This window comes from Oncorhynchus kisutch, linkage group LG10 (assembly GCF_002021735.2).
Source record: "Oncorhynchus kisutch isolate 150728-3 linkage group LG10, Okis_V2, whole genome shotgun sequence".
In the NCBI taxonomy this organism is placed as follows: Eukaryota; Metazoa; Chordata; class Actinopteri; order Salmoniformes; family Salmonidae; genus Oncorhynchus; species Oncorhynchus kisutch.
In genome coordinates this window covers 35,695,038-35,721,441 of record NC_034183.2, presented here as the reverse complement: position 1 = coordinate 35,721,441, position 26,404 = coordinate 35,695,038, and the positions used below count along the sequence as shown (strand labels likewise).

General features: G+C 41.7%; 1 protein-coding gene across 2 annotated transcripts in view; it reads left to right on the top strand.

The window, feature by feature from the left end:
* Window positions 1–5,686: 5,686 nt before the first annotated feature.
* Window positions 5,687–26,404, top strand: part of LOC109898086 (trafficking protein particle complex subunit 8) — an 82,327-nt gene continuing 61,609 nt past the window's right edge. For both annotated transcript variants that reach the window (XM_020492869.2, XM_020492868.2), the window contains exons 1-2: window positions 5,687–6,136; window positions 18,848–19,060. In XM_020492869.2, coding sequence (XP_020348458.1) covers window positions 5,980–6,136; window positions 18,848–19,060 — 370 coding nt within the window. In that variant the 5' untranslated portion in view covers window positions 5,687–5,979. The remainder of the gene's footprint in view (window positions 6,137–18,847; window positions 19,061–26,404) is intronic.

Sequence of the window (26,404 nt, the reverse complement as noted above, 5' to 3'; positions counted from 1 at the left end):
GGATCGCTCTGTACTTTGCTCCGTTCATCTTTCCCTCGATCCTGACTAGTCTCCCAGTCCATGCTGCTGAAAAACATCCCCACAGCATGATGCTGCGACCCCCATGCTTCACTGTAGTGATGGTGCCAGGTTTCATATAGATGTGACAATTGGCATTCAGCCCAAAGAGTTCAATCTTGGTTTCACCAGACCAGAGAATCTTGTTTCTCATGGTCAGAGTTTTTAGGTGCCTTATGGCAAACTCCAAGCGGGTTGTCATATGCCTTTTACTGAGGAGTGGCTTCCGTCTGTCCACTCTACCATAAAGGCCTGATTGGTGGAGTGCTGCAGAGATGGGTTGTACTTTTGGAAGGTTCTCCCATATCCACAGAGGAACTCTGGAGCTCTTTCAGAGTGACCATCGGGTTCTTGGTCACCTCCCAGACCAACGCTCCCAATCCCCCGATTGCTCAGTTTGGCCGGGCAGCCAGCTCTAGGAAGAGTCTTGGGAGTTCTAAACTTTTTCCATTTAAGAATGATGGTTGGCCATTGTGTTCTTGGGGAGCTTCAATACTGTTGAAATGTTTTAGTACCCATCCCCAGATCTGTGCCTCAACACAATCCTGTCTTGGAGCTCTATGGACAATTTCTTCAACCTCATGGCTTGGTTTTTGCTCTGACATGCACTGTCAACTGTGGGACCTTATATAGACAGGTGTGTGCCTTTCCAAATCATGTCCAATCAACTGAATTTACCACAGGTGGACTCCAAATCAAGTTGTAGAAACATCTCAAGGATGATCAATGGAAACAAGATGCACCTGAGCTCAATTTCGAGTGTGATAGCAAAGGGTCCGAATACTTATGTAAATAAGGTATCCGTGTTTTATTTTTAATATATTTGTAAAAATGTCTAAAAACCTGTTTTCACTTTGTAATTATGGGGTATTGTGTGTAGATTGATGAGGATTTTTTTTTATTTAATCAATTTTAGAGTACGGCTGCAAGATTACAAAATGTGGTCTGAATACTTCCTGAATGCACTGTAATTTTAAAAATAAACATTGTAAACCATAGCCTAGCATACCTCATTCGCAATTTGGTTTTTGATGTGTGAGGCACTTTCCCCCGGGACTGTCTGGAGGTGACAGTCCCGGAGAGACTGACGGATCAGGGCCTAGTTTCCCAGTTGACATGTATTTTCTACATTGTAGAATAATAGTGAAGACAATCAAAACTATGAAATAACACATATGGAATTATGGAGTAACCAAAAAAGTGTTAAACAAATCAAAATATATATTATATTTGAGATTCTTCAAAGTAGCCACTCTTTACCTTGAAGACAGCTTGAAGGCAAAAACCCTTGAATGAGTAGGTGTGTCCAAACTTTTGACTGGTAATGTAATTTAAAGGGGAAATCGGCAGTTACTACATCCATTTTTGGACTGATAAATGAATGATATGTACTCATTGATTCTTGAATAATATAACTTATAAAGGCATCATGAGCTTAGTTCAACTGTCAAGCCCCAACAAGAACAATCTTGTGTGCGCAGCGCTGACGTCACACACAGAGCCCAACAAAAAACAGTAGGAGATTCAACCAAAATCAAATGAGGAAAAGTGTGATTGAGTGAATATTCATCAGTTTACTAACTCCTGTTACATTCACCCCTCCTGAATTTCACCAAAACACTAAAAAAATATATACATTTAGCCTTTAACAGCACAAATAGTTAATGAGACAAATGACCCTTGACTAGACTAGCTTCTCTAAAGATCTCATCTTCAGTTTAGTTAAGGAGTTTAAAAGGTTGATCAGGCCTCTAACCCTTCTAGTGCAATGTGGTGCAGCCTACACAACAGGGCACTTGGTCTTTCAACTTGACATATACCTATTTTATCTCATAAAACTAATCAATGCATGTTTGATAGAGAGACCTCAACATATTATATCCCTGGATTACCTTAGAACTTAAGCAACATGTCCTTAGGCCTGAGCTTTCCCTGACGACAACCCACAGCTCCATCTAAAAGGTCTGGACTCAATAAGGCAATTCACTGATCTAACCCCCCTTCCGAGTTCTTGTTCTAACTGGACCCCGGGCAGCTACTGAGTCCAGTATGGGTAAGGGGGTCTAGACACTGTCATGACCAGTTGTCTGAGCTGTAAACAGGGAAAAAGTCAACATTGTCCAGGTCAATGACGGTGTCTGTCTCAGGCACAGCTGGAGAAGGATCTGTTTCAAGAGATGTGACTGACTCAGGGGTAATACTTGTCCTATCGAACAGAATATTCCCTTTCCAGGTTACTGACATCATCCATTTCCGAACTTCCACAGGTAAGATCACTTTCTCTTTCAGATCCATCATCCCGAGGCTCCTTGACAGGTAAGAAGTTGCCATCTAGCAGTAGATTCCTTCTCGACCCCTGTGTACATCACAGGCTCCCACTTGTCTGCCAGTTTCTTCTTACCCCTTTTTCCCTTTGTTTGCCAGTAACACTCAATCTCCTTTGTGGAGCGAGACCCCTTTTACCATCTTGTTGTATTGTCTTGTCTGGTGTTGCTGTTCTTTGCAAATGTGTTGTGCAACTCCTGCTGCTTCGGGTCAAGGTCGAGAGGAGTCTTGGAGTAAGTACTGAATTCTACCACAACAAGATCTTGGAGGACTGCCTTAAACATGACGTCAACTGGAAGCCTGGGGACACGGCCGAACATAGGGCAAAAGGTTGCGTACCCTGTGGTCTTGTGGATGGTTGCATTGTATACCAAAGTCGGTGTTTGGACCTGCTGAAGCCATTCTCGCTTGGTCCTCAGTGGTAATGCTCTGAGCATGTTCCCTAACGTTCTATTGAATATTTCAATCCCCACCGGCTAGGTACAATGTCGTCAAGGTTCTCATTAGCAGCTTTGAGAATTTCCTTGTAGATAATGCTCTCCCATCAGGGGGCTTTGGCTTTGTAGCAGGCAGGCTCACAATCTTGAGGGGGCGGTGCTGCTTTAGTAGGTCTCTGACCACATTCATCTTTCTGATTTGGCTGCATATAGACTACTTACAGTAGGCCCATAAAACAGATAAGGACTTCTCCTTAGTGTATGGGTCGCTCAGGTGGGTGTCTAGGGTATAGGGTTGTTGACCATTCCATCAGGATAGGACAGTTGATAAATAAACATGAATAATTTATTTTAAAACGTATATCTCTTATCTGCACAAAATTGAAAGCTCTCTCTCACAACCCCTGCTCACAAACACACACAGGCTCTGGGATTTGCAACCCCTATTCTATTTCACTCACTTAACTCCACACTTTTCCAAACACAAAAACACACCCCACCTTCCATGACAATACATCCACACATACCCACATAGTGTGCCTTCTATGTCTTGTGTTTTATCTCTACCATGTTGATTGAGTACTTTTTTTGTTCCAGTTCCTTATATTTGAAGCTGTACTATTCTACTAATTATCCTTTCTTCTAATGCTGTTTTATCAATTTATGAAATACTATAAATGGAAAGTAAAACTAATTATTTTCCAACATTCCCTATCTAGAATGGTATAGTGTAGTTTATTTCTTTAACAATTTTTGTATTTGATTTATTTTCTATATATTGTTTAATAACAATCCCTACCATGGCTAGTATTGGGTGTAACATTATTCGACTCTTATATGGGAACTTTGTAATATTTAGAATAGCCATGGGGTAGTGTTTGTGTCTCTGAACATTTGGTTATCAACAAACAGTTTATCGACTACGAGAGCTACACGTTTAACTTTGAATCTATTTTCCTTGAAGATTGGGTACAGAACTTTGCTTTGTTCTGCAATTTCCCTTTGGGAACTGAACATTCATGCCCAATTTCGTGCCAGCGAGTCTTTTACCCAGCACATTTGGCAAAGATTGGGCAGTCATATCTCTGTCATCTGTTGGATTTTGTTCGACAGCTTCGCATGGGATCTGAAACGCTGTAAGGAGGAACTCCCCAACTACACCCTCAGAAACATCTCCTTCGTTCTCCTGGAAACCAGTAAGTACCAGATTCTCTCTCGTGGATCTAGTCTGTATGTCAAGTAAGGCTTCTCTCCTTTTTAAGTTCATTAACATCGGTTTCAATCTTATTGACTGTCCCTTTTAGGTTGTTTGTTTCTTTCTCCAATGTTGCAGTTTTTTCGCCACTCATCTCGAGGCTTGCCTTCAACTCCTTTATGTCCTTACTGACTAATTCAAGTACGCCCAGTTTGTCATTTAGCGATTTTTAACAGATTTGACCATTCCCAGTAGTGAAAAGATTAAATTGTTTGTGTCTGTCGAAGAGTCGCATTTTCTTTTCGGGATCACTCTCCATCATGTTTGGGTGTTGCTTGTTTTCGTAATATTTGTTGATACATGTCTCTTGTCTTAAGATTTGTTTTGTGTTGTTATCCAGATTGAAGTTTATTACCCACCAGTTTATGAAGTGCTAATAACTTACCGATATTGAGTATTACGTTTTTATCTTGAGGTGATCTACACTGCTGTGTTCAGTCCGCCATCTTACTTGGGACAAGTTCTTAAGTACCCGTAGAGCCATATCTATTTCCTGCACCACCTTTGAGCCCTCGTCTGTCCACCACGGCACCAACCACAGTCTTCCTCCCTCCGAACACACTGCAACAGTCACATCTGCAGCTGATATAATTACAGACGTTACTGCCTCAGTGCACTCATCCACAGACTCCTCCATTGATAACATTTGTCCCGCCCGCTCACTTCCAGTTAGCTTTCTCAAAGCACAACCTCATGTACTTTGCCCTAATTCACTTCCATTTCTCCTCCTGTCTTCAGCTCACTTCGCTTACACTTTCTACCATTCGTCTTTAACAAACCATCTCCCTTTTTTCTGCTATTTTTAACTGACTCAAGCTTGTATGTTCCTTCCGCTCTCTCTTAGACCTCCTCTGCCTTCCTTTCCCCCCCATTCCTCCTCCATATTCCAAGTATACATCTCCTTATCATAATACTGCACTTCTCCTGACATATCTTGTTCTTGCTTTCTCAAGGGATGCCATTTAACTGGCTGTCACAATCTTCATACAATCAGCAAAACCCTTCTGGATGTAGTGCTCAACAGTGCATCCCACTTATAATGCAGCTGCTTTGTATTGATGTGACAACATTTCGGAGGCACACAGCGAGGCTACGCTATTGGGTCACTCCCTCTATATGGAGTCTCGGATCACATTTTCAGATCAAGTTTAAATTGGCTTAGTCGTTAAGGTTGTAAACGTTGTGGAAGTGACATTCTTAAAAACATAATATTTGAATAATCAAATAATTATCTAGTTTATCGTTATTTCCTTTAGAAAATAAAAACAAACCCGTTTATGCGTTGTTTGATTTCAGATTCAAATCAAATAAACGAGGAACGACTCTTTACTTGTTTTGTATCTTGTCATCTAATATGACATATTAATTGGGCAAAAATTACACGGACTTGTAACAAATAATCAAACTTTATTTTGATTCGAACTTTGGCTCAAACTGTGTGAAAACCGACCAACAGCTGGAGGCGTAGCAAGCCACACGACTGAGCTGCCACTGTCTGGTCTCCCTACATATGCTGCATTTAAAACAACTGGGTACTCGGGAAAAAATACCATGTCAAATCATGACGTCAGTGATCTTCTGGTCGGAGCTCTAGACAGAGGCCCGAGCTCCCGAGTTTGATGACTGTTCAAATCGATATTTCCCAGTCGGAGCTATTCTTTTCCCCCGAGTTCCCAGTTATTGTGAACGCTCCGAAGTCGAAGATTTCCTAGTTCCCCGTTGTTTTGAACGCGGCATTAACATGACCACCACTGTGCACAGCAAGCAACTGTAGAATTCAACATGGCTGCCTTTCACGGTCAGTAAGGGAGTTATTTTCAAGTCAGAAGCGGATAGTTAGCGTTTCACTATCTAAATCCAGAGAGAAATACATTTTCGTAGCCCGGGCCTCTCAAGCAGACCGCGATGGCTCAGTGCGTACAGTCGGTGCAGGAATTCATCCAGGACTCGTTTGTCCCGATGGTGGCGGTCCTGTGCAGCGAAGATGCGGAGAAAGTGACTCGTAAAAACAACCTGAATTTCTCGGAGCTGCTAAGGCCCTTCTGCCGGTTAACATCCGAAGGTAAGTGCTTTGACACACAACAACTAAACGTTTGTATGCTCAAGACCGACCCATTACACAGAGACATCTTAAACAAAGCTATGTTTGCGGCATTGTGTGTACAATTGTTAACTAGTTAGCTTTAGCATGATGTTGTCCTCCTAGCCAACTAAGCTAACGTTAGCCAATTGCATTTACCGCCGTCACTTAGCTGTGTCAAGTCAAGTGACAGGAAGGACTAACCACCAGTAGCAGACGTGGTGTTGGAACAGGGGCCTTGTCTTGTTTCTTTAATGTGTCACACGATAGGGCCCACTGACACCCAAGATGTCTGCCAGTGTGCGCCTGCAACCGCCTTGGGTGCCTTTGTAACGTTTGTTAGTTAGAATTGCTTTCGTTTCAACGCAGCGGGGAAGAGGCCCACTTCCATTAGGGCCGGGGATGGGAGGGACGACTTCGGAGTTAACTAAGCTTCGCTTGTCATGCTAATTTAGCTAGCTAAATTGTTTAGACACCCTTCCTTGAAGTTGCAGCTATCTGCTTGCTAGCTATATTAGCTGAGCAACGCCCAACAACATTTGACTTAACGTAGCTAGTAAACTGGCTAAGCAAGATGGATTCTGAGACAGAAATAGACATTCAGTTGAACTTGGATTAAGCAGCCACTAGCCAGAGTGTCTTTGGCTAGAGTAGATGACGGTTGTATTCGTAATTCGGTTTAATGCTGGTTTACCACTGGAATTTAAAACGCTAGATTACTCATGGTCAGACTGACAATCCAATGGCTTGATTCCACACTCATTATGTAATCTAGCTAGCTACCAACCCATATCCATCCCATAGGTACCATATAATATCTTTGCAAAGGGCAAGGCCTACCAATCACATCTAGTGTTTATTTTTGCTTTGGCTCAAGTGAAATTAGAAAACTGCCGTGTTTTAAAAACAAGAAGGCTCTAGGTTTTGATTGTCAGGCTGTGATAAACTCATAGCCATAAGTGTCATTGCCCTATCATAACCTAGTTGTCTAATAATGAGTCCTCTCATAGACACAAGGCCCCAAGAGAAGAAGAGGAGTGGCAATCTCACAAAACTCCTGAGAATAAGCGCTTGGTGTGTTTAACTTCCATTACATTTAATCACATTTCTGGAGGAATGTTGACAGGGCTGACTTGGAGGACATCACTGTGAAGAAGTGCCAGAGTGTTTTCCTTAGAGCCTCAAAGTGGAGGCCGGTAGGAATATCCTTGTCTCATCGTGCACTAGCGACTCCTGTGGCGGGCCGGGCGCAGTGCACGCTGACAAGGTCGCTAGGGGCACGGTGTTTCCTCCGACACATTGGTGCGGCTGGCTTCCGGGTTGGATGCGCACTATGTTAAGAAGCAGTGCGGCTTGGTTGGGTTGTGTTTTGGAGGATGCATGACTTTCGACCTTCGTCTCTCCCGAGCCCGTACGGGAGTTGTAGCGATGAGACAAGATAGTAACTACTAACAATTGGATACCACGAAAAAGGGGGTAAAAAAAAATCTTTGCCATAAATAAAAAACAAATAATAATATGCAAATTAGCATCAACATCATGCCAAACTACAAATTGCTGTGTGTCATCTCTAGCTGACACCTTGGCTAACGGCTATTTTGTCAAACAGTGGCAACTCGTCATTCAGTGCAGGTGGGGCAGAACCCCACTTGTTTTGAGCCCCACCTTTCTAGCCCCCAAAAAATAAATCATATTTTTTGCCATTAAGGGTCACACATCAGTTTGCAAACAATGTAAAACATATATTTTTTTGTGCAAAAATTGAGTTAATAAAGCCATATACAAACTTGGTCTCTTTTTTTGCTTAAGGCGGCTCCAAAATGCAGGTGTTTCAGCCTAGCCCAGTGCTTTCTGTAGTGGTGGGGTCGCCAGCGGAAGATACGGAGCCTAGGGGTTGGTACTTTCTCTAGTTGCGCCGTGATTGGCTCAGTCTTCTGTCACTCATGGGGATACTATGTCACTGCCAAATCTAAGAGTAGCGCCCGAATATTCAAGCCCCTTGGGTGCTGCCATGGAGTTACGTCAGAAGTGCCTTCAAGAAGGTGCACGGTCATTTGCCACATATAACTTGATTTGACGTCATTTTATATCTGTCATCCTTTAAAATCTTAGCTAGCCCGCTAGCAATCATCATGAATCAAGTCAACAATCTACTGGCAAATCTTTTTAAATCCTTTTCATATGAAGAGAAATAATAAATAAAACATCTGTGCTCATTGGCCATTGGACATAAAAATGACACAAGTTGGAAAATCAAATCAAAGTTGTTTTGTCACGTGTGTCGAATACAACAGGTGTAGTCCTTACAGTGAAATGCTTACTTACAGGTCCTTAACCAACAGTGCAATTTTTAAGTAAAAAATAGGTGTTAGGTTAACAATATATAAGTAAAGAAATAAAAACAACAGTAAAAAGACAGTGAAAAATAACAGTAGCGAGGCTATATACAGGCACTGGTTAGTCAGGCTAGTTGAGGTAGTATTGAGCAAATCGTCCGGTAGCCGTTTGATTACTTGTTAAGGAGTCTTACGGCTTGGGTGTAAAAGCAGTTGAGAAGCCTTTTGGTCCTAGACTTGGTGTTCCGGTACCGCTTGCCATGCGGTAGTAGAGAGAACAGGCTATGACCGGGGTGGCTGGGGTCTTTGACCATTTTTAGGGCCTTCCTCTGCCTGTTGTAGAGGTCCTGGATGGCAGGCAGCTTAGCCTCAGTGATGTCCTGGGCCGTACGCACTACCCTCTGTAGTGCCTTGCAGTCGGAGGCCGAGCAGTTGCCATACTAGGCAGTGATGCAACCAGTCAGGATGCTCTCTATGTTGCAGCTGTAGAACCTTTTGAGGATCTGAGGACTGTTTTGGCGCTTTGCCTGTTTGATGTTTTGTATGAGGGCTTAGTAGGATTTCCTATAAACCTCTGGGTTTGAGTCCCGCACCTTGAAAGTGGCAGCTCTACCCTTTAGCTCAGTGTGAATGTTGCCTGTAATCCATGGCTTCTGGTTGGGGTATGTACATAGTCACTGTGGGGAACGATGTTCTCGATGCACTTATTGATAAGGCCAGTGACTGATGTGGTGTACTTCTCAATGCCATCGGAAGTATCCCAGAACATGTTCCAGTCTGTGGTAGCAAAACAGTCATGTAGTTTAGCATCTGCTTCATCTGACCACTATAGACCCAGTCACTGGTTCTTTCTGCTTTAATGTTTGCTTGTAAGCAAGAATCAGGAGGATGGAATTGTGGTCAGATTTACCAAATGCAGTGCGAGGGAGAGCTTTGTATGTGTTTGTGGAGTACAGGTGATCTATAATTTCTTTTCCCTCTGGTTGCGCATTTAACATGTTGATAGAAATGAGGTAAAACTGATTTAAGTTTCCCTGCATTAAAATCCCTGGCCACTAGGAGCACCACGTCTGGGTGTGCGGTTTCCTGTTTGCTTATTTCCTTATACAGCTGACTGAGTGAATTCTTAGTGCTAGCATCTCTGTGGTGGTAAATAAACAGCCACGAAAAGTATAGATAAACGCTCTTGGCAAATAGTGTGGTCTACAGTTTATTCTAAGATACTCTTCTCCAGGCGAGCAATATCTAGAGACTTCCTTAGATTTCGTGCAGACCCCCCCATCTGAATATCCATGTCATCGATCAGCCACTATTTAGTGAAACATAAGATGTTACAGTTTCTGATGTCCCGTTGGTAGGATATTCGCGATCGTACCTCGTCTAATTTATTGCCCAGTGATTGCATGTTGGCAAGTAATATTGACGGTAATGGCAGCTTTGCCACTTGCTGTCTGTGGTTCCTTACGAGGCACCCCACTCTGTGTTCTCTGTACCTGTTTGTCTTTATCTTGGAAATGACTGGCCTTGTCGGATGTTCGGAGTAAATCCTGTGGGTCCTGCTTGTTGGAAAAAAAATATAATAATAATAATCTTAGTCTAATCTGAGGTGAGTGATCGCTGTCCTGATATCCAGAAGCTATTTTTTTGCCGTAAAATACGGTTTCAGAAACATTATGTATAAAACAAGTTACAAATAACGCAACAAACCCACATAGTAGCACAATTGGTTAGGTGCCCGTAAAACTGCTGCCATTTCTTCCGGTGCCATTCTACTACGAAAAATGAGTGGTTTGGAAGGAATCAGTGGCTAACTGCAAGGAATTGCAAAGCAAACACTAGCCTTCTATTCATTTGAGTGGATGTGTGGTCCAAGTCTGGATTTAAGGGTCTCTCTCTTCTAAGCTTAAAAGGATTAACATTCAACATTGGCCATGGTGTCAATCAATTTTGCCGCGCTCAAAACAAATGAGAACTGATTTGAGTGAGTTCAAGACAACTGGAAACTTGGGGGGACTAATGTTTTGAACCGTCATCCAACTTGGAATTGCAAGTCGGGAACTCGGGCCTCTATCTAGAGCTCGGACCTGAAGCTTACTGACGTCATCATGATTTTACTTTGTTTTTTTCCGAGTTCCCAGTTGTCTTGAAAGCACCATAAATTCAGAGTATGCCAGAATTTGATGACAACGTTTGCCCCGAAGGACCGTCGTGCCACATTCCACAACGTGAGTCCAAAAATGTCTTGTATGCTCCTGCATAAAATATGTATAATCCGAGGGAGATATGTATACTGTAGCTAAGAAAGTAATACTAACTGTATGTTGTGTAGTAAGTTGTTAGTATCCCATGTGCCTCACCCTAATAATTTGGTCCCGATTCCATTCCTAATTTCAACCAACAGTCGTGGCCAAAAGTTTTGAGAATGACACAAAGTCACAGTCTGCTGCCTCAGTTTGTATGATGGCAGTTTGCATATACTCCAGAATGTTATGAAGAGTGGTCAGATGAATTGCAATTATTTCCAAAGCCTCTCTTTGCCATGCAAATGAACTGAATTCCCCAAAAACATTTCCGTTGCATTTCAGCCCTGCCACAAAATTACCAGCTGACATCATGTCAGTCATTCTCTCATTAACACAGGTGTGAGTGTTGACGAGGACAAGCCTGGAGAGGACTGACATGCTGATTGAGTTTGAATAACAGACTGGAAGTTTCAAAAGGAGGGCGGTGCTTGGAATCATTGTTCTTCCTCTGTCAAACATGGTTACCTGCAAGGAAACACGTGCCATCATCATTGCTTTGCACAAAAAGGGCTCACAGGCAAGGATATTGCTGCCATTAAGATTGCACCTAAATCAACCATTTATCGTCTCTTCAAGAACTTCAAGGAGAGCGGTTCAATTGTTGTGAAGAAGGCTTCAGGACGCTGAAGAAAGTCCAGCAAGGGCCATGACCGTCTCCTAAAGTTGATTCAGCTGCGGGATCGGGGCACCACCAGTACAGAGCTTGCTCAGGAATGGCAGCAGGCAGGTGTGAGTGCATCTGCACGCACAGTGAGACGAAGACTTTTGGAGGATGGCCTGGTGTCAAGAAGGGCAGCAAATAAATAACTTCAGGGACAGACTGTTAAACTGCAAAAGGTACAGGGATTGGACTGCTGAGGACTGGGGCAAAGTCATTTTCTCTGATGAACCTTTCCAATTGTTTGTAGCATCCCAAAAAAAGCTTGTCCGGAGAAGACAAGGTGAGCGCTACCATCAGTTCTGTGTCATGCCAACAATAAAGCATCCTGAGACCATTCATGTGTGGGGATGCTTCTCAGCCAAGACCGTGGGCTCACTCAATTTTGCCTAAGAACACAGCCATGAATAAAGAATGGTACCAACACATCTTCCGAGAGCAACTTCTCCCAACCATCCAGGAACGGTTTGGTGGCGAGCAATGCCTTTTCTAGCATTATGGAGCACCTTGCCATAAGGCAAAAGTGATAACTAAGTGGCTCGGGGAACAAAGCATCTGTATTTTGGGTCCATGGCCAGGAAACTCCCCAGACTTGAATCCCATTGAGAACTTGTGGTCAATCCTCTAGAGGCGGGTCGACAAACAAAAACCCACAAATTCTGACAAACTCCAAGCATTGATTATGCAACAATGGTCAGGATGTGGCCCAGAAGTTAATTGACAGCATGCCAGAGCGGATTGCAGAGGTCTTGAAAAAGAAGGGTCAACACTGCAAATATTGACTCTTTGCATCAACTTCATGTAATTGTCAATAAAAGCCTTTGACACTTATGACATGCTTGTAAGTATACTTCAGTATTCCATAGTAACATATGACAAAAATATCTGAAGACACTGAGGCAACAAACTTTGTGGAAATTAATATTTGTGTCATTCTCAACTTTTGGCCGTGACTGTACTGTTCTGACTTGGTGGTGCACATGTAGCCTGTTTTAGAGAAATGTCATCGAATATTGTAAGAGCTTTCGTTGTCTGCTTATATGCCCCCTTTATTTATCCTATGGTTCTGACTTAATGTACAGGGAGGATACTGTAAGAACGGCACATGTTTGGAATTCTGTAACTGTACATTTCAAAAGTGCTGAACAAATAGTTATATTCACTACGTCCATCCTAGCTCGCCCGTTAATGTCTTAGACGAAATTTCGGATTGACTCTTATCCGCTCGTCGTCCTCTTATGCCGTAGTTTATACATCTCAAATGCCAGTAGAAACTAGAGGTCGCCCGATTAATCTGAATGGCGGAGTAATTAGGGACGATTTCCAGTTTTCATAACAATCGGTATCCGCCGTTTTTGGGCACCAATTATGGCCGACTTATATTGCAATCCACGAAGAGACTGTGTTGCAGGCTGACCACCTGTTACGCGATTGCAGGCAGCAAGAAGCTGTGCTAAGTTGCTAGCTAGCATTAAACTTATCTTTAGAATACAAACAACTGATCTTAACATGTTAACTACACATGGTTGATGATATTACTAGTTTAACTAGCTTGTCTTGCGTTGCATATAATCAATGCGGTGCCTGAAAAAGAGTCAGGGTATGTGCAGCAGTTTGGGTCGCCTGGCTCGTTGCGAACTGTGTGAAGACCATTTCTTCCTAACAAAGACCGTAATTAATTTGCCAGAATTGTACATAATTATGACATAACATTGAAGGTGTAACAGCAATATTTAGACTTAGGGTTGCCACCTGTTTCATTATTTATTTGAGACTAAATTTGTTGTATGTATTATATTAAGGTAAAATAAGTGTTCATTCAGTATTGTTGTAATTGTCTTTTGCATATGTTTTTTATCGGTATCGGCTTTTTTTTGGTCTTCCAATAATCGTTATTGGTGTTGAAAAATCATCATCTGACCTCGAGTAGAAACCACATTTGTTTAAGCAAGTCAGCAATATCAGCAATGTATTTTTTTAAAAAAGCCATTAAATGAGGCGGAATGAACTTTTTCACTTCCAGAAAGGCTCTGCTGATAGCCAGGTGTAGCAGTGGTAAGGTGTTGGAACTTTACTGTTGGGACAGCTTTATGTAGGTCCTAACAGTGTGGGTGCTGTTTGTCACCGTTATAGTGCAATTAATGTGTTGGTTCGTGTTGTGGTATGGGTTTACTGGCATGCATCTAAAACATTTTTTATTTAGTTTGCCCCACCAAGATTTACATGATAAAATCGCCACTGGTGTCAACTTAAAACACAGCCCTTATTTAAAGTGTTTCTGAAATCCCCTATGGATTATAACAATTAGAACCATTTCCGTGTTTGACCCCTAGGTTGTATGGGTATTATGACTCATACTGTGGTACTCTATTTGCGCCGGCTGTCGGTTAAACTCCTTTTCAGCTACATTTTCCACTAAGCTACTTTTCAGTTTAGTTTCAATTCGCTAGTCCCTTGTACCCTCTCCTGCTAGAATGAATTATATGCATCTTCTAGCAATCTATTGATTGGATAGGTGCCTGTCAGTCACAAAGCGACCGATGACAGGGAAACACAGCAGAGAGGAAGAGTGATGTTACACTTCTGCCAACAATCTGTCCAAAAATAAGCCCAATGCGTTTCTATGGGCTTATTTTAGTCTGTGTGTTCACAAATCCACCAATTTGTGTAGGCGTTTGTAATGATGATAAATGAAAGGCTTTCCTAAAAACCTTCTCAATGAAATGTTAACTACGAAGTAGCCCATGGCAGAATTACCTGGCAGAATGATATGATTGATGAAAATAATCTAGTGGGTATTTGCTTTGCAAACTCTACAATCACATGTGAGCTACAAAAATACTGCTTAACAGCTTCTTGCTAAGTGCACACTTGAATTAAAGGGTAACTACACGTAATAGATCTACATTTACCAGATTTTTCCCCCCAGACCTCAAAAGTGGTTTGATGATGTGATTTAAGCATTGTTTTGGACTTAGAACATCCATTTCCTTTTAATAAAATTTTCTATTAAAAAGTGTGATTATGAGAGGGAAAACCTTAAAAAAAAAACGTAACTTTTCATATATTTTTTAAGACAATGTCTTGAATATCTAAGTCCAGGCTATTTACTTCCTTTTTCTGTTTTAATAAAAGGCATCATTTGAAACATAAACGTTGTAGCAATTCATATTTTGCAGTAAATAAGACTAACTGATGAAAGAGGGGGGAAAAAACAACTGATATTTTGGTGTTCAAGTGTGGGTGGGGTTAAATGTGGAATGCCTGGTCAAGTGCACAGCCAACACTTCATGTCCTTTCAAAGAGGTCACCCTTCTAACGCCATTCTATGAATCTATTAATTGCTGCTCAAACCTTGCCACAGTGCCAAAGGTAAGATTTCTCAATTTCTGCATAATATTTAGTGTGTGTTGACTAATGAATGAACTCCTTTTACTGTAAATGTTTAGCTCACTGATAAATCTTAGCTAACAATTTTTAATCTTATTAAATTATGCTATACAGTGAAAACAACAGTTTCTATTGCTAGACTAGAGATATGCCCTAGCTATAGTTAGTCATTGGTTGCACATCTAACTAGCTGGAATGAAGCAAGGGTATGAATAGTAGACATACAAGTATATTCGTTCACTGTTTACAACAGGTTTTCAGCTACCCAGACCTGTCTGAGCAGCCTGATGGGGTGCCGTCGGTTTGTCCAGTTTACACCTGTGCTAATCTGTGTATGTATAGCAATGGAATTAAACATCCAACCAATGCATCAAGTGTTGTGCTGTAGGTCCACCACACACCCGAAGGGTTGTGGGGTCCTGTCCAGAAACAACCCCTAGACCTAGACACTTGTTGAGATCTGAGACAATTGGACAAGTGTAAACAAAATTCCACCAAGCCTGTCAGAGGGTAAGGTGGCGCGCTCAGTGTCACCACCCATCAATCCCTCTCAGATCTTACAAGTTTCTCGACTCTGGGCAGTAGGGGTTGTTTTTGGACAGGCCAAGGGTATAATGGTAGCTCAGTCAGTCTGGCACTGTCAAAAAACATGAATAGTTGTCATACTTGCTTCGTCTGTCCTTGGGAGAATCTCAATTGCAATTCCTTGTTTCATTGCATCCTCTCTCCTCGTCTCCTCCTCAAAACCCATTGAATGAGAAGTTCCCTCCCCTCTCACCTTCTTATCCAATGGGTTTTGAGAAGGAGAGAGGATGTGAGGAATGAAGGAAATGCAATTGAGATTCTCTCCCCTTGTTTCCACCATTCATCACCTCCTTCTCATAGCACATGGGAGAGGGAAGGTTCCTCCCCTTAGGCTCTAATGCACTTTCAAGTAGAGGCAAGTTGTGGAGGGACATGGACAAAGGAAGCAAGAATGTGATGTCTAGTTTTCTCACACACACGAGCTGCTTGAAGAGTTTACTGATTCTTTTGGGATTTATTTAACTAGGCAAGTCAGTTAAGATCAAATTCTTATTTACAATGATGGCCAAACCTGGACGACACTGGGCCAATTTTGCGTCGCCCTATGGGACTCCCAGTCACGGCCGGATGTGATACAGCCTGGATTCGAACCAGGCACTGTAGTGATGCCTCTTGTACTGAGATGCAGTGCCTTAGGCTGCTGTGCCAAATTATAATTTAATTATTGGTTATTGTCAATGATTTTCTTTTGACAGAACCCATTGTATCATATGAACTATAGAAATGCTGTTTTTCTTTTGGATTCTTCTGGGAGGTTTAGCATGGCTGTAAATGATAGAGAAGTTGACTATTTGAAGCACAACTAGACTTGGCAACTAGGCATGACAAAAACAGTGTCCATGTGACATTTTGAAGTTTTGGCCTCATTGTGCCTATCAAGACTCTTATTCCGGTAACTACACATGTGAAGCAGCAAGAAAATCCAATTTAAATGTATGTCATACCTTTTTGAAATGTTCACTGTGATGTTACACGTTTTCCTATTTATGGATAGAAATACCTATTACAGATAGAATAAAGGCATTAGAATGAACCAGAGGCTGCCACAAGTAGAGCTCCTTCTGCAATAAACATCACACCGGTTGCAAGCCTCCCTGGACCACGCTGGGCTGGGGGCACTGGCTGGCTACTCTTTCTATTTGCTGCTGGCTGCTCTGTTCTTGTGGAAAACACTACTACCATAATTAACATGGCCATTTGCTACTACAACCTCACATGAACAAAGATTTATGGGGGGGGGGGCGGCGACATATGTAAGACTCGGTGCATGCTCAGTTGTCCGGTTGTACTCACCCTTGATAATGTTAGCGGTAGTCAAAAGTATTTAGCCATAGGCCCTAGGTCTTGTTTAACACTTAACTTGATCTGTCCATAGGTTAGTTTATGTAAGGGACTCTTATGTTTCATATATAGGCCTAAACATCTTCACTGACATTAACCAAACTAACCACACCCCCTTTTTTTTGTCCAGTGTTTCCAGATGTCTGAAATATATGTAATTACTTACAATATGACTGAAATTGTTTCCCTTCCAAAAATGGGTAATTATGTTAAAAGGCAGCTTTTGTGTTGGAAAGGGTGTACCCCAACAACAGAATGGTGGTGCGTATACTGGTCATTAATAATATTCATGCATTTAGACCGCTGATTGTCCAGCTCATCCTTCTCAGGAGTATGATGTCATACTTTGAGGAAATGGCAAGCATTTTGAAATGTCTGTTTTGAGATACAAGTTTTAGGTGGGGCACTTTAAGTGTTTTTCTTTGGGGGGAGGGGTTCTCCAAATTATGCATTGGCCACATACGAGTGTAAGACTAGTCAATAACTTTATTTGGGTTTGAGTTAACAGAATATTAACTTTTTTAAAGTGAGATTTTAACTGGACAGTTACTTTAAAATCTGACTGACTATATACAGTGGCAAGAGGAATTATGTGAACCTCTTGGAATTACAGTGAGGGAAAAAAGTACTTGATCCCCTGCTGATTTTGTACGTTTGCCCACTGACAAAGAAATGATCAGTCTATAATTTGAATGGTAGGTATATTTGAACAGTGAGAGACAGAATAACAACAAAAAAATCCAGAAAAACACATGTCAAAAATGTTATAAATTAATTTGCATTTTAATGAGAGAAATAAGTATTGCCTGATTCCTCGAACAAAAGATATCTCAGAAGACCGAATATTAAGAATTGTTTACTTGCATAAAGATTGCTACGTGTTACAAAATTATCTCAGAAAAGCCTTGATGTTCATCAGTCCACGGTAAGACAAAATTGTCAAAAATTGAGAAAGTGCTCATGAGGATAAGAAGAATCCTAGAGTGTCAGCTAAAGACACAGAAATCTCTGGAACACGCACACCTCTTGACAAGTCTACGATACGTAAACAAGAATGGTGTTCATGGGAGGACACCACGGAAGAAGCCACTGCTCTCCAAAAAAAAAACATTGCTACACGTCTGAAGTTTGCAAAAGTGCACCTGAATGTTTCACAGTGCTATTGGCAAAATATTCTGTGGACCGATGATACTACAGTTATGTTGATGGGAAGGAACACACAACACTGTGGAGGGAAAAAGGCACAGCACACCAACATCAAAACCTCATTGTAACTCTGAAGCATGGTGGAGGGAGCATCATGGTTTGGGGCTGCTTTACTGCCTCGGGGCCTGGACCGCTTGCTATCAGCAACAGAAAAATTAATTACCAAGTTTATCAAGACAGCCTTACATTCTCCTGCAAATATCTGTCCGCCAATTGAAGCTCAACAGAAGTTGGGTGACGCAACAGGACAACGACCCAAAACACAGGAGTTAATCAACAACCGAATGACTCCAACAGAAGAAAATATGCCTTCTGGAGTGGCCCAGTCAGATTCTTGTCCTCAACCCGATTTGAGATGCTGTGATCAAGAGAGCAGTTCACACCATACATCCTAAGAATATTGCTGAACTGAAAGTTATGTAAAGAGGAATGGTCCAAAATTCCTCCTGACCATTGTGCAGGTCTGGTCCAAAACTACAGAAAACACTTGGTTGAGGCTATTGCTGCCAAAGGAAGGTCAACCAGTTATTGATTCCAAGGGTTCACACACTTTTCCCACCCTGCACTGTGAATGTTTACATAGTGTGTTCAATAAAGACATGAAAACATATTGATTATTAGTTTTTGCAGACTGTCTATTTTTTATTAGTTTTTGCAGACTGTCTGTTTATTGTTGTGACCTAGATGAAGATCGGATCACATTTATGCAGAAATTCAGGTATTTCCAAAGGGTTCACATGCTTTCTCTTGCCACTGTATGCGTTTCCGCATGTTCAATGGGATCAGTTTTAAACAATGCGTTATTTTGAGATGCAAGATCACTGATTCTATACAGTCAATATAGTCTCTCAAACACACACTTTCTGTCTCTTAGGTCACATGAGGGACCCCAGCAACCAGCTGCAGGTGGTGAAGAACCTTCGCATCAGTGTCAACAACGTGGTGACACGCCCTTCCGTCCCTTCCTCCGGCGTCCCTGGCCATGCCCACCGACGGCTGCTCAGCGAGGTGGTGTTGACATGCCAACCGGCTGAGGGTGGTGTTGCCAATGTCATTACTGCTGGTGACTATGATCTCAATATTAGTGGTGAGTATATCGAGAAGCGGGTACGAGGCTGGGTTTAGAAGCAGGAGAGATTGGACTGAGAAACTTGGAATGGCAAAAAAAAGAGGTGATGGAGAGAGTGAAAGGGAGAGAAGACATGGGGTACATTCGATTAGTTGCAGTGGTTTCAGAAAGTATTCACAGCCCTAGACTTTTTCCACTTTTTGTTACAAGTTGGGATTTAATTGCCTTTTTGGTCAACGATCTACACAAAATACTCATATCAAGGTGGAAGAAAAATTAAAACATTTGTAAAAAATAAAATCTTCATTACATAACTATTCAACACCCCTGAGTACATGTTAGAATCCCCTTTGGCAATGATAACAAACACGTCTTTCTGGGTCTCTAAGAGCTTTTCACACCTGGATTGTGAAACATTTGCCTATTTATTTCTAAATTCATCAAGCTCGGTCAAATTGGTTGTTGACCATTGCTGGACAATCATTTTCAGGTTTTGTCATAGATTTTCAAGTAGATTCAAGTCAACTGTAACTCAGAAACTAAGGAACACTCACGGTCTTCTTGGTCAGCAACTCCAGTGTAGATTTGGCCTTGTGTTTTAGGTTATTGTCCTGCTGAAAAGTGAATTAATGTCACAGTTTCTGGTGGAAAGCAGACTGAACCAGGTTTTCCTCTAGAATATATGCATGTGCTTAGCTTATTCCGTCTTCTTTTTTTATCCTGAAAAACGACCTAGTCCGTAACGATTACAAGCATACCTGTAACATGATGCAGCCACCACTATGCTTGAAAATATGGAGAGTGGTACTCTGTATTATGTTGTATTGGATTTGCCCCAAACATAACACTTTGTATTCGGGTACAGGCTTCCTCCGTTTCACTGTCAATTAGGTTAGTGTTGTGGAGTAACTACAATGTTATTGATCCATCCTCAGTTTTCTCCTTTCAAATCCATTAAACTCTGTAAATGTTTTAAAGTCACTATTGCCCTCATGGTGAAATCCCTGAGTGGTTGTTTTCCTTCCGCTCCAGCAACTGAGTTAGGAAGGACGCCTGGGTCTTTGTCGTGACTGGGTATATTTTATAAATAAATTAGTGGCTGGATCAGCTTTAATATTGTGGACAGAAGATTGCTTCTGTCAATGTAATTGTTTGCATTACCAATCCCCCATATGAAATGCTTACTTAAAAGCCCTTAACCAGCAGTGCAGTTCAAGAAGGATTAAGAAAATATTTACCAAGTAGACTGAAATATATAAAAACTAACACAATAAGAATAACAATGAGGTTATATACAGGGGGCACCGGTAATGAGTCAGTGTGCGGGGGTACAGGTTAGTTGAGGTAATTTGTACATGTAGGTGGGGGTGAAGTGACTATGCATAGATGATAAACAGAGAGTAGCAGCATTGTACAAAATGGGTGGGAGTCAATGTAAGTTGTCCGGTGGCGATTTTATAAATTGTTCAGCAGTTTTATGGCTTGGGGGTAGAAGTTTTGTCGTGCCCTCTTCATGACTGTCTTGGTATGTTTGGACTAGAGGTCGACCGATTTATGATTTTTCAATACCGATACCGATTTATTGGAGGACCAAAAAAGCCGATACCGATTAATCGGCCAATTTAATAAAATATAAAAATTATTTGTAATAATGACAATTACAACAATACTGAATGAACACTTATTTTAACTTAATATAATACATCAATAAAATCAATTTAGCCTCAAGTAGATAATGAAACGTGTTCAATTTGGTTTAAATAATGCAAAAACAAAGTGTTGGAGAGGAACGTAAAAGTGCAATATGTGCTATGTAAGAAAGCTAACGTTTCAGTTCCTTGCTCAGAACATGAGAACATATGAAAGCTGGTGGTTCCTTTTAACATGAGTCTTCAATATTCCCAGGTAAGAAGTTTTAGGTTGAAGTTATTATAGGACTAATTCCCTCTATACCATTTGTATTTCATTAACCTTTGACCATTGGATGTTCTTATAGGCACTTTAGTATTGCCAGTGTAACAGTATAGCTTCCGTCCCTCTCCTCGCTCCTCCCTGGGATCGAACCAGCAACACAACGACAACAGCCACCACATCGAAGCGTTACCCATGCAGAGCAAGGGAAACAACCACCCCACAAGGCTCAGAGAGAGTGAAGTTTGAAATGCTATTAGCGCGTGCTAACTAGCCAGCCATTTCACTTCGGTCACACCAGCCTCATCTCGGGAGTTGATAGGTTTGAAGTCATAAACAGCGCAATGCTTGACGCACAATGAAGAGCTCCTGGCAGAACGCACGAAAGTGCTGTTTGAATGAATGTTTACGCGCCTGCTTCTGCCTACCACTGCTCAGTCAGATACGTAGATGCTTGTATGCTCAGTCAGATTATATGCAACACAGGAAAAGCTAGATAATATCTAGTAATATCATCAACCATGTGTAGTTAACTAGTGATTATGATAGTTTTTTATAAGATAAGTTTAATGCTAGCTAGCAACTTTCCCTTCCTTACTGCATTTGCGTAACAGGCAGTCTCCTTGTGGATTGCAACGAGAGAGGCAGGTCGTTATTGCGTTGGACTAGTTAACTGTAAGGTTGCAAGGATGGATCCCCCGAGCTGACAAGGTGAAAATCTGTCTTTCTGCCCCTGAACGAGGCAGTTAACCCCCTAGGCCGTCATTGTTCTTAACTGACTTGCCTAGTTAAATAAAGATTAAATAAAGGTGTAAAAAAATATATAAAAAATCGGAAAATCTGCGCCCTAATTAATCGGCCATTCCAATGAATTGGTCGTCCTCTAGTTTGGACCATGATAGTTTGTTGGTGATGTGGACACCAAGGAACTTGAAACTCTCGACCCGCTCCACTACAGCCCCGTCGATGAGATTAGGGGCCTGTTCGTCCTGACTTTTCCTGTAGTCCGCGATCAGCTCCTTCGTCTTGCTCACATTGAGGGTGAGGTTGTTGTCCTGGCACCACACTGCCAATTCTCTGACCACCTCCCTGTAGGCCGTCTAATCGTTGTCGGTGATCCGGCCTACCACAGTTGTGTCGTCAGCAATCTTAATGATGATGTTGGAGTTGTTTGGCCACTCAGTCATGGGTGAACAGGGAATACAGGAGGACACTAAGTACACACCCCTGAGGGGCCCCAGTGTTAAGGATCAGCATGGCAGACACGTTGCCTACTCTTACCACCTGGGGGCGGCCCGTCAGGAAGTCCAGGATCCAGTTGCAGAGGGAGGTGTTTAGTCCCAGGTTCCTTAGCTTAGTGATGAGCTTTGTGGACACTGGTGTTGAACGCTGAGCTGTAGTCAATGAACAGCATTCTCACATAGGTGTTCCTTTTGTCCAGGTGAGAAAGGGCAGTGTGGAGTGCAATAGAGATTGCATCATCTGTGGATCTGTTGGTGTGGTATGCGAATTGGAGTGGGTCTAGGGTGTCCGGGAGGATGCTGTTGATGTGAGCCATGACCAGCCTTTCAAAGCACTTCATGGCTACCGACGTGGTAATCATTTAGGGAGGTTACCTTCGCTTCCGTGTACACGTCTATGGTGGTCTGCTTGAAACATGTTGGTATTACAGACTCGGCCTGGGAGAGGTTGAAAATGTCAGTGAAGACACTTGCCAGTTGGTCCGCGCATGCTTTGAGTACACGTCCTGGTAATCCGTCTGGCCCAGCGGCTTTGAATGTTGACCTGTTGAAAGGTTTTGTTCACATCGGCTGCCGAGAGGGTTATCACACACTCATCCAGAACAGCTGGTGCTCTCGTGCATACTTCATTGTTCCTTGCCTCGAAGCAAGCATATAAAAGGCATTTAGCTCCTCTGGTAGGCTAACGTTACTGGGAAGCTTGCGTCTGGGTTTGCCTTTGTAGTCCGTAATAGTTTTCAAGCCCTGCCACATCCAACGAGTGTCACAGCATGTGTCTAAATCCTGTATTGACCCTTTGCTTGTTTGATGGTTCTTCTGAGGGCATAGCGGGATATCTTATAAGCGCCTGGATTAGTCTCCCCCTCCTTGAAAGCGGAAGCTCTAGCCTTTAGCTCGATGCAGATGTTGCCTGTAATCAATGGCTTCCGGTTGGGATATGTATGTACAGTCACTGTGGAGACGATGTCATCGATGCACTTATTGATGAAGCCGATGACTGAGGTGGTGTATTCCTCAATGCCTTTGGATGAATCTCAGAACATATTCCAGTCTGTGCTAACAAAACAGTCCTGTAGTGTAGCAGCTGCGTCATCTGACCACTTCCTTATTGAATGAGTCATTGGTACTTCCTGCTTTAGTTTTTGCTTGTAAGCAGGAATCAGGAGGATTTTATTGTGGTCAGATTTTCCAAATGGAGGGCAGGAGAGAGCTTTGTATGCATTTCTGTGTGTGGAGTAAAGGTGGTCCAGGGTTTTTTTTCTCTGGTTGCACATGTGACATGCTGGTAAAAATGAGCTAAAACTGATTTAAGTTTGCCTGCATTAAAGTCCCCGGCCACTAGGAGCGCCACTTCTGGGTGAGCGTTTTCTTCTTTGCTTATGGCCTTATAGAGTTGGTTGAGAGTGTTCTTAGTGCCAGCATCTGTTCTGCGGTGTTAAATAGACTGCTATGAATAATATAGATGAGACCTCTCTTGGTAGATAGTGTGGTCTACAGCTTATCATAAGGTACTCTACCTCAGGCGAGCAATACCTTGAGACTTCTTTAATATTAGACATCGCGCACCAGCTGTTATTGACAAATAGACACACCACCCCTTGTCTTACCAGATGTAGTGTCTCTGTTCTGCTGGTGCATGGAAAATCCCGCTAGCTCTGTATTGTCCATATCGTCGTTCAGCCACGTCTCGGTGAAATATAAGATGTTATCGAAATGTCATCTTAATCGTAGGTTATACATTTTATCATCCAATGATTGCACGTTAGCAAGAAGATCGATCTGCGGCCCCTTTTCCTGCGTCTTTTCTTCACACAATAGGCGGGGATCTGGGCCTGTTCAGGATATCCTTCTATGAAGGCTATTCCATGTGAGAAATTGCCAAGAACCTGAAGATCTCGTACAACACGCTGTGTACTACTCCCTTCACAGAACAGCGCGTACTGGCTCTAACCAGAATAGAAAGAGTGGGAGGCACCAGTGCACAACTGAGCAAGAGGACAAGTATATTAGAGTGTCTAGTTTGAGAATCGGACACCTCACAAGTCCTCAACTGGCAGCTTCATTAAATAGTACCTGCAAAACACCAGTCTCAACGTCAACAGTGAAGAGGCAACTCCAGGATGCTGGCACTCCTCTTTCTATTCTGGTTGCGCTGTTCTGTGAAGGGAGTAGTACACACCGTTGTACGAGATCTTCAGTTTCTTGACAATTTCTCTCATGGAATAGCCTTCATTTCTCAAAAGAAGAATAGACTGACCAGTTTCAAAAGAAACTATTTTTTTCTGGCAATTTTGAGCCTGTAATCAAATCCACAAATGCTGATGCTCCAGATACTCAACTGGTCTGAAGAAGGCCAGTTTCATTGCTCCTTTAATCAGAACTACAGCCTTTTAAAGTGATAAACTTGGATTAGCTAACAACGTGCCATTGGAACACTGGAGTGATGGTTGCTGATAATGGGCCTCTGTGCGCCTATGTAGATATTCCATTAAAAAAATCAGCCGACATTAACAATGTCTACACTGTATTTCTGATCAATTGTATGTTATTTTAATGGACAAAAATTGCTTTTCAAAAACAAGGACATTTCAAAGTGACCTCAAACTTTAACGGTGTTTGTATACACACCACTTTTTCCCCCATTTTTTTTTTCTTCATATACCTTTATTATTCCCTTAATCACTACCACCCCTCACCCAATTGGAGTAAACTAATAAACAATAACACTTAGCTTCTACTTCCAGCTTATACATACTATACACTTACAGTCACAATCTATTTTACAATAGTTATATTTTGTTTTTAGGCCTGGCCTTCCTCTATTTCGGATGTCCATGCAGTTTGATTTCTATTTGCCATGTATTTGTAACTGTGCTATTTCACAAAAGTTCTGAACCTATATACATTTTACAGACCCCATATGTTTTATCTTGTTATTATCAGTCCAACCCCACTCCATTCAACCCCTCCAATCTATCTCGTCTCTTAACTTCTCGTAAATTTTCAACTGTGCTGTTATGCGTCACGGGTGTACTGAACCTTTTTATTCTCATAGTTTCTACAGATTGCAATTTTTTATTTTTTTGCTGAAGCAATTAGTATTTTATTTATCTATGACTTTAATCACCCAGTATTGCTATCTGCAGCGTTAGCTCTAGGTACGTGTTGCAATTCTTCAGCCATTCCTGGAACTATGACCAAAAATGAGCTACTTATGGACAGTACCATAAATGATGTTATGACTCTGCCTCCGTGCAGCAAAATCTGCAGAGCTGGGAAGATTATATCCCATATGTGTGTGTGTGTGTGTGTGTGTCAATTCATAAACCATGTGCCATGGAATCGGTACATCAATCTCTTTCCAACTATTTTGCAACTTATATGGCACAGCTGTCAATTTATTTTTGGTCCTTAAATGAAACTGGTATTTTTATTTACGATAATTTCTTTAACCAATTTTGGTCACTTTTTCCTCCTTCCACTTGCCTTTTCCATTTTTGTGGCAATGGTGCAATTAGTTCATTAATTTTGCGTAGAGCAGACATTTCCATATGTCTGTGTTAGCTGCATGTGTGGCAACTCCACCAGGCCTATTGATATCATTTACAAAGATTATACCTTTTATCAATTAAGTTTTTTTTATTTGAGTTTAACCACTATTTGTTATTATTTCTGTCTTTCTGGTGGATACAACTGAAATTACAACCAACTTTATAAGGCTTGTTTAAAAAATTTGTTTTCAAATAACTGAGGAGTGAGCGGTTGTAATCTGAATAAAGGGAGAAAGGCCGTTCTTGAACATGGGGCGAGACATTACTAATTTACTTGGATTTAAGTATAACTTTTGTATAACTGATGCCTTTAGTGAGAGGTCTAATTAATTAATATTGAATCATTTCAGCCCTCCGAATTATATAAATAGACCCTTCAAATGTTTTTCTGGCTTGCCATTCCATGTCAAATTGAATATGTTTTTGCTCATATAATTTAAAAAGCTGGTTTGCTAGGTGTAGGCAAAACCATAAGCAAATAGGTAAACTGTGATATGACTAAAGACTTAGTCAGGGTGATTCTTCCACAAATAGACAGGTATTTTCCATTTCCGTGGTAGCAAGATCTTAAATCATTTTGGTGACTTTCAAAAAAAATGTGTTGGTGAGATTTCTTTCTTTCGGGATATGAGTATGTCCACATCCCCGTCAGACCATTT